General features: G+C 40.6%; 1 protein-coding gene across 1 annotated transcript; it reads left to right on the top strand.

Annotated features, from left to right (window-relative positions):
* Window positions 1–5,062: 5,062 nt before the first annotated feature.
* gck (glucokinase (hexokinase 4)) lies at window positions 5,063–10,855 on the top strand. The gene is made up of 10 exons (XM_071918594.2): window positions 5,063–5,143; window positions 5,709–5,871; window positions 6,008–6,162; window positions 6,608–6,727; window positions 6,941–7,036; window positions 7,173–7,272; window positions 7,382–7,565; window positions 8,237–8,392; window positions 9,056–9,289; window positions 10,213–10,855. Exons 1-10 carry the CDS (start codon window positions 5,063–5,065, stop codon window positions 10,358–10,360), a joined length of 1,437 nt encoding a protein of 478 aa, XP_071774695.1. The 3' UTR covers window positions 10,361–10,855.
* The last annotated feature ends 1,135 nt before the right edge of the window (window positions 10,856–11,990 follow it).

Genomic DNA, 11,990 nt, shown 5'->3' with positions numbered 1-11,990 from the left:
ATTTTTTCCTAGAATCAAGGTTTGGTTGCCATAGATGTTAAAGCAACAATGTCAGTGAGAGGGCCAACTACATAGCCTACTGCATACCTGCTCAATGTTTTCCTTAAATGTAGCCTAGCCTACTAGTCCTCAGAATTTATAAAGTCGCATAGTGGAATGAAGGTTAGGCTGGGAATTTTCATGCATAATCTGTTTTTTCTTGGCTAATTGACTGTTGGAGCTGATTACCATATGGCACATCCAATGTGCCCATGAGGATGCTGACTGGACCTGCTGTGTGCAAGAACGGAGATGAATCCATAGGTTATTCATAAAATTAAAATCTGCCCTGCTTTTCCGAAAGATTTAAATTCAACGACAAATAGCTTAAAAGTCGTGCAAAATACTACAAGTATGTAAGACGTGTTAAAGACTCGCAATTGAATGCATCGTGATTTTGGTCAAAAATGCCGGGAATACGATAAAGTTTAGCCGATTCAATTTAGCGGATTAAAATTGTATTTAGACTGCACGGACTTGGAGTTGCTGCACCGTTAAAGCAGAATCTTGGAATCTTAAAAAAGAACTCCTGAATCTACCTGGAAAGGACGATTAGCCTACTCTTCCACCGCAGAGCATGGTCGGCAGGAAATGTATAAATGTATGACATGGATCCTCGTCATGATGCGATGGATAAGGTAAAAAATTCAGATTCAACTCCATAAAGATCCATTCCTCTAAGCTTTTGCGGAATATGGCTTGTCCTTCTGCATGATGTTGTGTCCATGTTCCCTTTCGTTTCAGTCTTTCTCATCTGCAATCCATTGATCAGCTCATTATGGTACAGATAGAAGAAAATGTTTAGCATATAAACGCTCTACAAGACCCTATATGAATGTAGCCTATTATAGTGATTTGTCGTTAGTAATCCGACTGCACTAGTGGGGAAAATTGCTCGTTGGTTGAATCAGAAGCATGCTTTGAGGGAAAATATGTTTTGAGTTTTGAGATCATCATACTCCAAACCACATTATAGGAAGATCTTGAAAGTGTGATACTAAAAACACTATTCAAAGTACAGCCTAGATTTTGGAATGCATTTTTACTTTATATTCTAAGGATTTAGGAGGCAAAGTTACACAAACATAATCGAAGTAGGCTAACCAAATTGCACTTAAAAGATTACGTAATAACAGTAATTTCTCGGTAATAGTAGCCTAATCTGTAATGGATTACATTTTGAAAGTACATCTATCCATTCCTGGCCCTATGACAGACCTGATGTAGCCTACAATACCAGGTTATGCAAAATAGTGCAAAATAGTGCATTAATCAAATGTGTGATACATGTTATTCTAAAAAACAGACAGACAGACAGACAGACAGACAGACAGATAGATAGATAGATAGATAGATAGATAATTTAATGATGATTGCTTTAATTCCATTTTAGTGCTCAGTGGAAAACTGAACAACAGAAAGGATGTTTTGGTCCACAGAGTATTAGTGTAGTAGCCTATGGCCCACCAGGGATCACATGCCACTCCTCCTTAGTTTGGTGTTTGGTAGGTTAGGTTTTATAGGTTTGTTGCTAAATAGACCCATCTAGATTAAATTCTCCCTAAAATAGTTGTTCCTATTAAAAATACTGTGTCAGAATTTTGCATCAGCTTTTTAAGTAAATCCAATACGATGTGATTAAATTTGTCACATCTGACACAAATAAGTTACAGACATTGTTTGTCATGTTGTATTCACTAAGAAGCTGATACAAAATGCTGCTGCAGTCTTGAGTAAAGTGCAGTCTTGCATTTTTGCTTTCATCACTTCTCTTTTTAGATCAAGCTTGTCATGCTCTGATAGCGGACATTGGGCAAAGTCTTGGCACTTGGAGGAAGTATGTTGAAAATAGGCCTATATGTTTCCCCACTGAGCTCAATGAGATATCACAAGTGAGAAACACACACGGATCAACCTGTATTTTTATGTTGAGTAGAAGCAGGGTGAAAGTTCAGCAGAAAGTTACTCCATTAGAGCCTTGGTAAAAAAATACCCTACACTATTTTGAAGTGAAAACAGATACTCTTAAGTAATTAAGTAAATAAGTGAGTAAGTAAGTAAACAAGCAAGTAATTAAGTAAATAAGTGAGTAAGTAAGTAAGTGAGTGAGTAAGTAAGTAAGTAGGCCTAAGTAAGCAAGTAAGTATGAATGAATGAATGAATGAATTTTTTATTTACGTGTCATGCCACTTAGGTGGCCATGGAAAAGAAAAAAAAAGAGAAAAGAACATAAGTACATCATCTCATCTATACAGTGCTGTCTTCCTTGTAGCCGAAGCTTTTTCTAAATAGTCAGCAATTAAAAAGCTTTTGTGTTCAAACAACCATGCCAGTAAGTAAGTAAGTAAGTAAGCAACTAAGTAAGTGAGTAAGTAAGTAATTGAGTGAGTGAGTAAGTAAGTAAGTAAGTAAATAAGTGAGTAAGTAAATACATGTAAGTAAGTAAGTAGCCTAAGTGAGTAAGCAAGTAAGTAAATATTACAGTAACTAAGCAAGCAAGCAAATAAGTCAGCAAACAATTAAGTAAGTAGGCTATGTAAGTAAGTAAGCAAGTAAATAAGTAAGCAAGTAAGTAACTAAGCAAGTAAGTAAGCAAACAATTCAGTAAGTTAGCAAATAACTAAGCAAGTAAGTAAGCCAACACAAGATGATCAACAGAGTTTTCGGCCACTAGTGACGCTAGTGAGCAAAGTGGGTCCCCATACAACAACAAAAACACTTCATGTGGTTTTCAAGCACACACACAAGGCCATACAAGCACACCATGAGCACAGAGGTGATGTAGTACACAATACTGTCTTTACCCAGGACCTAAATATTTCTAGTGGTTGCAGTGTGACACAACTGAGGACACAGTGAGGTGAAAGCATTCCACCTTGCAGTCCTAACCTTAATGAGTGAGCTCAGCTGGAGCAATGAAAAGGCTGTGACATAAATGCCTTGATGTATGATGTAATATCAGCCTAAACATCCTTACATTTCCCTTTCCTGTAATTGAATAACATGGTGGCTTGGTCTTTGAAGTTTACTCTGTGAGAGGCAGCTGGGTGAGTGGAGATCCATCAGGCGGGTCTCTGTGCAAACAACCAGGGAGGTTAAATTAGCTGGATAATCAGCTATGGACAAGCACTTGGCACACATTCAACTCTTATCCATAAATGGACTTGGCACAAACCAAACCAAAGCTGTGTGTGTGTGTGTGTGTGTGTGTGTGCACTTGCCATTTCTTGGCAAGTGCTTTACTGTAAATCAATCTCCCCAGCACTCTACTCACCTTAAGTTACACCCAGTCAGACGATAAACACAGTGTGGCTGGTCAGAGTCAAAACGGCCCGTCCAAATCCAAATCCAAATTCATATCCAAGCAGCTGAGCTTGTTGGGCAACACATATAAAACACATCCTGCACAACGCAATTTACTTACAAGGTTACCAATGAATTGTTTTTTTCCCCTGGAATTGAGCAAAAAAAGGAAATAATTATATACATTACATGCTAGAGTGTATAAATAATGGGCAGCATTATCTGTTTTACATAAATGTGTGTGTGTGTGTGTGTGTGTGTGTGTGTTCATCTTCAGGTCAGTGTCACCTACTGAGTTTACTGTGAAATCCTGAAGTCGGGGCACTGGGGTAGAGGGTCACATAGTTATTTTTGGGGCTTCTTTGTTTGACACACAACCAGGGGTCACAGCTAACAAAGAGATAAGCGGAGGAGGCCTTCACCTGCAGCATGAAATTGTAGAGGGTATTCACCCCTTACGGTTGCTAATTTTAGATCTGTTGCTAATTTTACAAATATCAAACTCTGTGGACCTCAAGTGGCTTCATTGAGTAATCCACAGAGCTGGAATTCATGTTGTCCTTCTCAATGAAATGATCCAGGTTCACCAAGAGTTGATTTGATTTCTCTTTGTCGGCATGCTGTAAAATGTCAGCAGGTTGACTCGACCCTAGGCCTTAGCTCACTCCTGCCACATATAAGCAAACAATAGTTTACCAAACTTATCTTAACTCTTCACATTGACAAGTCAAGGTGAAATTAGATTAGCTCATTGACTGGTAGGTAAAAGTATCAGCATAATTTCAGCATGATGACATAATTCACAAAATCTATAAATCATAATCGAATTAAAATGTGATTAAGTACAGCAGGTATTGAATAGAACAGGTTACAGTAACATCTCTTTTTGTTGTCAACGATATTTCATGGGTTCATTTGTACACTCTAAAAGCAAGTGTCATTTTTAACATATCTGTGTGTCTTCTTTGGGACAGCACACCTTTATGTTACCTTTCAGATATGTTAATAACAACATATGATGTGTTAAAAATGTGAAATGAAAAGTAACACCAATGTGTGTGAGAAGACACAGATGAAGACAGATGTGTTAAAATGATTTTTGAGTGAATGAATAAATTCAATCAATGTGGAGCCACTTACAGAGCCAAAGTACAGATTAAATGACCAAGATATTGATCCATCCAAAAGCTTTGCATGTTGGTGAAATTTCTGAATTTGGTCTTTCTGTAAAAAAAAAAAAAAAAAGTCCTTAAAACTCATTCGGTAGGCTGGAGTGGATACTAATTTAGAAATTAGGTCATGTAGATTTTGGCTCTCTTTTCATTTGCATTGTACAGGGGTTATACTGCCGTGTGTGTGTGCATGCGTGTGTGTGTGTGTGTGTGGGGGGGGGGGGGGTAAATGCATTTGCAGCCTGTGTACATGTGATCTTTCAAATTACCTCATTCAACATTTCTTGGCAAATGCTTTACTGTAAATCAAGTAATCAAGTGTGTGAACCTACGTGGCCAGATGGGGTGAGGTGGGGAAGGGGTGGGCATGTGTGCACAGAGGCCACCGTCTTCTGTGACCAGCCCACTTCACCTGAGCATAAAAACAGCTGAGGTTCTTATTCAGTGGTACTCACAGTTGACTGGCTCTGCACACACGCAGCACGGACGCACACTCACCACACACCTAGATACACACTGACAAGCTCATTTAGTTAGGCTTCGTGAAGATGCCGTGTGTCAGCTCCCACCTCAACCAGATGGTGAAGATGCCCTGTAGCTACAGCTCTGTGGTCGATAAAATCCTCATGGTAAGACGCGCTTTTCGCAAAGTTCATTCTCTAGAGGTTACAGTACATTGTACCCGTAGTAACGTTATGGTTGTACTCTTTTATCCCACGTGAATGTTGTCTGAATTAACCCTAGTCTTCACACACAGACTGCTCCATGTTGTTTGAGAAGAAGCTCTGGGTGAGATGCTTTGTATTAGATGTTCACATGCTATTTTGTAATCCTGTAATTTAGTAAAAACATGGTTGTATGTGAGAGCTGTATAGCAGAGCTTTGAGTCCTCTCCACTTTATGTCACTGTTTTGTATGAAATGTTTAGTTTGTCACTTTTTCCTTCTTTGATATCTACTTTGTGTTCTGTATTCTTTTTTATTCTCACTATTTCTGCATTTTCCTCCCCTTTTTCCTTGTGCCATCCTCTCTCTAATATTTGAAAATAAGTTAAAGTATCATATTTTACAGCAAACCTTTACAAACACGTGTCCAGTACATTGATCACAACTAAAGAAAATGTAAGCTAGTTGCTTTGTGTTAGCTAGTTAGGTCATTTCAGCTCTGACCAGCTCTGCTCTCCTCTCCTTGCAGGTGGAGCAGATCCTGTCGGAGTTCAGGCTGAACAAGGAAGAACTGAAAGAGGTAATGAAGAGGATGCAGCGCGAGATGGAGAGAGGGCTGCGTTTAGAGACGCACGAGGAGGCCAGTGTCAAAATGCTTCCCACTTACGTCTGCTCCACCCCAGAGGGATCAGGTAGATACTCGTTCCTTCTCATTCTCAGCCTGTAGATGTCACTGAGTTTCATTTATCCGTGAATGGCAGGAATCCAATGCTTCTCACCTGGGCAGTGAAAGCTGGTTAATGCATTCAGATGTGTGTGTTGTGTCAGAGGTGGGAGACTTCCTGGCTCTGGACCTGGGGGGGACAAACTTCCGTGTGATGCTGGTGAAGGTGGGTGAAGATGAGGAGAGGGGCTGGAAGGTGGAGACCAAGAACCAGATGTACTCGATCCCTGAAGATGCCATGACAGGGACCGCGGAAATGGTTGGTGTGCATGTACTAACACAGCATATTTTCCAGTGTCAAGTGTTGATTTTTCAGTGACAGTTATTTGGAGTTGATGAGTGTTGATTGGAGAGTTGTTTGTCCACTCATAGAGCTGATATGGCGCTGAGGCAGCTGTTCAAAACTATTAAAAGTGTTAAATTAACTCTGATGGGTGTGGACTGTTATAAACGCTGACATAGTGTTGATTTTTACATTATCAGAGTTAAAACACTGATGATTTTGCTGTGTATTAATCACTTACTACAGACTCTCTTGCTAATTCATCACAACATACAGAATGTAAACATTGCTCTGATGGGTCTGGACTTATATAGTGTTGGTTTTTACACTCTCAGAGTTGAATGAATTTTGCTGTGTAGAAGTGTTTCTATCTCAGTGACACAGTGAAGACCTCCCCCCCCCTCTCTCTCTCTCTCTGCAGCTGTTTGACTACATAGCAGAGTGTATCTCAGACTTCCTGGACAAACACCACATCAAACACAAGAAGCTTCCTCTGGGCTTTACTTTCTCCTTTCCCGTACGACATGAGGACATTGACAAGGTAGGCTCTGAATACACTGGGCAACTTTTTAGGAAATGATAAGATGGGCAAGATGGGACTGATTACATAACAACATCTCGTTGGCAGGAAAAACGTGCTCTTTGATTCACTTTTTATTGCTGAAAACATTCATTTGAAATGTCCCTAGACTTGTTGTTCGTGGTCACAGGTATTTATCATAGAGATTAAACACTGTGCTGTCTCTTCCCACAGGGTATCCTCCTTAACTGGACCAAAGGGTTCAAGGCTTCTGGGGCAGAGGGCAACAATGTTGTGGGTCTGCTGAGAGATGCTATCAAGAGAAGAGGGGTAGGTTGGGTCTCCCATGTTACATTAGAGTGAACATTTATCATTATAAACAACAAAACAGACAGAGTTTTGTTTTCAAAGTCATGTCACCTGGAAAATGACTGTAAATCCATTTTGATGTTGCCATATCATTCAGGACTTTGAGATGGATGTGGTTGCCATGGTGAACGACACAGTGGCCACCATGATCTCCTGCTACTACGAGGATCGCAGCTGCGAAGTTGGGATGATTGTGGGTAAGGAGCAAGCATGCACGCTCATGACCACACAGACACACACACACACACACACACACACACACACACAGATTTAAACAATATGGTCAATGCCTCTGCACTTTCCCAGGTACTGGCTGCAATGCGTGCTACATGGAGGAGATGCGGACGGTGGAGCTGGTGGAGGGGGAGGAGGGCCGAATGTGCGTGAACACGGAGTGGGGGGCGTTTGGAGAAAACGGGGAGCTGGAGGAGTTCAGACTGGAGTACGACAGAGTGGTGGACGAGACCTCGATAAACCCCCGACAGCAGCTGTGAGTCACAGGCTGCATGACACACAATTCCATACTTCTTCCAATGTATGTATGTATGTATTCATGTCCATCCAAGCTTAGAGTTGAGAGTCAAAGATGGTGCTGGGAGTGCGACATTCATATGACTTTTAGGCACACGCAGGCTTTTAATTTGAAACGTGCCACACACTCTCTCCCTCACTCATATCATTCGATGGCAATACTCACCTGACTCTCATCTGAGATCTCTGTGTGGTTGCTAAGGTACCAGCTGTTTTTCCTGTGGATGTTTGTGAGTGGTCAGAGTCTTCATACGTCAGCGGTCAGTCAGCGGGTGGGGGTGTCAGATTAATGATCTCTCCACAGTGCTTGCCATAGTGCCTGCGGGCCTAATGGCTGTTTACTTTTCGCACTGACAGACAACCGCTGAGCCCGGCCTCACTCAGCCTCACTCAGCCTCTTTAGCTCTAGGGCCCAGAGCGACGTGGAGGTTGCTATCCTGCTCCCAACCCACGTAGAAAAGGAAAGTTGTTTGCTCATGTGTTTTGTGACGCACATATCCTTCCTGTTTCCCTCACTAGTCCACCCTCCTCTCTCTTTTAACTTCTTCACGCCCCTCCCATCAAGTCTCCCCTGCTCTTTTAACTCACTCGTTCTCTCTTCTCGTTCCCTCCACGCCTCTCTCCCTGTAGATACGAGAAGCTGATCAGTGGGAAGTATATGGGTGAGCTGGTCAGGCTGGTTCTGCTGAAGCTGGTTAATGAGGACCTGCTGTTTAACGGTGAAGCCTCAGACCTGCTGAAGACACGCGGCAGCTTTGACACGCGCTACGTCTCACAGGTGGAGAGGTGAGAATCAGGCTGTTCTCTGGCCTGACCTGGCTGCAACCAAGTTATCAAGTTAATGGCGATGGCTGCAATCAAGCCATCAAGTTAAAACAACTACATTTTCATAAAATGTTGCTTGCAGAAAAAAACGAACAAAAAATAAGATACGATAAGATGAAACCTTATTGATCCCTGTGGGGAATTGTTGCAGCAGCAAAAGTAAGAAGGGAAAAAAAGACAAATAGAATATAAGCACATTAATATAAAAAAGCAATAGAAACAATAGAAATAACAAATGCTGGTGTAAGCTGGTGACAGATAAAATGCATCTTAAGTAGACTGTATTGGTGGGAAATGTGGGGAAGGAGTATGGATTACTAACATTTTTTATTGGCACAATTTCTTATTTAAATATGGATTACTAAATTAGAAATGTGCTATATCTAAATATAAGTATGTATAAACATAATGCAGTAAAAACATACAAATGTAAGAAAATAATAAGAAAATAGTGGAACCATTCATGAAAACATCATGAAGCCAGAATATAACAATGAGCAAGATATGTGAAAAACTGGAGAAGCAAGTATGTGCATTTATAGCCATATACATGATGTGCAAGTGTGCATCATGAAACATTCACTGCTGATATTTTACACTTGTGTTTTGTCCTGTTTTGATCAGCGACTCTGAGGACCGGAAACAGATCTACAATATCCTGTCCTCGCTGGGTGTGCTGCCGTCGGAGCTGGACTGTGACATCGTGCGTCTGGTGTGTGAGAGCGTTTCCACTCGCTCAGCTCACATGTGTGGCGCCGGACTCGCCGGTGTCATCAACCTCATGAGGGAGCGGCGCAGCCAGGAGGCCCTGAAGATTACAGTGGGGGTTGATGGTTCGGTCTACAAGCTGCACCCATGGTGAGGAGCGGGGAGAGTAACACTAGAAGGACAGAGCTGCAGTCAGCTGATGACTGCTTTGAATTTTAGAATAAAAATATCTCAGTTCTCAAAATCCCTCCATGTATTTTCCTAGAGCCACTTTCTGTGCAAACCAGCAAGACTTTCAAAATCATGCAAGGAAATATGATTAGATTTACCCTCTTAAAGTAAAAATCTGCCCTAACACATTTTAACACTGTTAAAAAACAGCCATTGGCGATGTATCTCATTTTGTTTTGTTTTGTAGCTCTCATATCCCGTGGATAACAGGCCAAAGGTAGCTCAGCTACAATGGCGTAAACATACTGTAGGTTTTAACAGTAAACGTCATGGTTTGGTGTCAGTCCCTCAGAATCAAAGAGTGAGGGCTTCTTGCTAGAGCCGCCATTATGCACCGATGTTCAACAATCATACAGGGAGAAGTCGATCGTAGAAGAGGCAGAGAGACCAGTTTCTCCACTGACAGTAGCCTCAATAATCCAATAATAATATAATAATAATAATAATCCAATGAAGCCACAAGACATGTTGTGTTGTCAGTAAGGGGAGTGGGCTCTCTTGCTCTTCCTTTACTTCGCTATCTCTCCACCTACTCATACTGAAATGTAGGAAATCGCTAACTGAAATAAAGTAGATGAGGCAGGTTGAGGGAAAGTGGGTACACCAAAAATAAAATTACAACATCACAAAGTAACTCCTGGAATGTATTGAATATCACTAATGGTGTTTAACAGTGTTAGAGAATCCTAGGGTGGATTTTTCCTTTAATTGAAGACTTATCTAGTGTTAAGAAACGAGACAGTGGGTGAATTGGAGAAAGAGGGAGGTAGAGAAAAAGGGGTGAGAGAGAGAGTGAGATATGACTGATGTTGTACACTAAACCTCTTCTTCCCTTCTCCCAGTTTCCAAGACAGGTTCCACAAGATTGTCCGGGAGCTAACGCCTCACTGCGAGATCACCTTCATCCAGTCAGAGGAGGGCAGCGGTCGCGGTGCAGCCCTCATCTCAGCGGTGGCCTGCAAGATGGCGGCGTGCATGCTGACACAGTAAGGGCGCTGTGCAGTGAGCAGTCAGCCCACCGTGACAGAGCGAAGCAAGCCTGGCTGAACTCTCATCTAAGAAAGTTGATGGCTACTCGTCGGCGGACGTCCAGCTCCGGCCTCCTCCAGGCTTCAGCTGAGAGATGTGTGTCAGCGTGTGAGCAAGGGTCCTCACCACATGAAGGTGTACAGACAAGAAACCAACTTGTATTATACAGACCAATTTGTAGTATTAGAAAAACAAAACTCCAACTTGTAGCAATTTCTGTATGTTTCTGAATATCTAACATCCATAAGGTCCACTGTTGCACCCAAAAACATTAGGTGGCATGAAAGCTAGTTCAAAAGACAAGCTCCCTGTGTGTCAATGACTGTTGATAGTGTTTGAGTATGGATTGACCCATTTTGAAAATGGTTGGTGTATTATTGATGATAATGTAATATAATACCAGTGGAAACTGGTCGGTTCATATTTTTGTATATGCTGTTGTAAACTTAAACTCAGTGGGATTACTATGACTAAATCAAATTCATTGCTTTACTGTGTAGCCTTTACTGTTTGAGTGCAATGAAATATTTTTTTGGTATTGTATATTTAAAAGTTATGTTTACAACACTATATATTCGCCACAAATGGTCTTAATTTTTCATATGTGCTTCAGAATGAATTGTGTTTTGAATGTGAATAGGCTTCACTGTAAATAAAATTGCTCTACGATAAACTGCTATATTTTAATTCCATCCATCCATTTTCCATACTTGCTTATTCCTATACAGGGTCATGGGGTGGGGTGGGGGGGAGCATCCCAGCATACATTGGGTGGACGCCACTGTATTTTAATTGAATGTATATAATTTAATTTCTAGCAAATCATGTAAAAATAATTTAGTTTTCTGCAAAGATTTATATTGATAAGATCTGATGTCACAGCTAAAATGGGCTGATGCACAAAATTTTGTCATTTTTTTGGTCATGTGAACTTGTAAACAATTGTTTTTTTCCTCAGTGCCTGACAAGTTGTCAGGACGGTTGAAAATAATACTAAAAAACAGTTTATATCTATGTGAGCTAACTGGCCCGGACGTCTCATAACAGACTGGGACTACACAGTCTGAGAAACGCTGCTAATCAAAGAGAACATCTAAACACTGCTAATGTAAGAACTTCCCATTAACATCATAAACTATTCACACAGTAACAATTTGTAGCTAATAGTATAATAATCCTGTTAATGTCCAATAAATGTAATAAAAGTGATCTACCATTGATGTAATACTTTCTTCTTGTTGTTCCTGTTGTTTATTGCAATGTTGAAATTTACTTTAAAAAATTGAATAACTGTAAAAAAAAAAAAAAACTGTAATAAAACTGTAAATAAAAATGTGACAAAATTCAATACACAAATGTCAATGATTGATTACTGATGATTGTAAATGGTTTACATCTCAAAAGTTGCAACCTTGTTAATGTAATATTAATCTATAAATGTATTATGTTCAGGATTAGGAGACTATTGCTACTTTTAGAGTTCTGCAGCTTCTCAAGAATTCAGCCTTAGGTCCCGATACTGCAAAGCATCGTAACATATTGCCTTTTACACACTATGTTGGCCAAACCTACAAGGCTCCTGTGCATAAAA

Source organism: Centroberyx gerrardi, chromosome 8 (genome assembly GCF_048128805.1).
Source record: "Centroberyx gerrardi isolate f3 chromosome 8, fCenGer3.hap1.cur.20231027, whole genome shotgun sequence".
Taxonomy (NCBI): domain Eukaryota; kingdom Metazoa; phylum Chordata; class Actinopteri; order Beryciformes; family Berycidae; genus Centroberyx; species Centroberyx gerrardi.
Note: the sequence above shows the minus strand (reverse complement) of the source record. Positions and strands in the feature narration are given on the sequence as shown.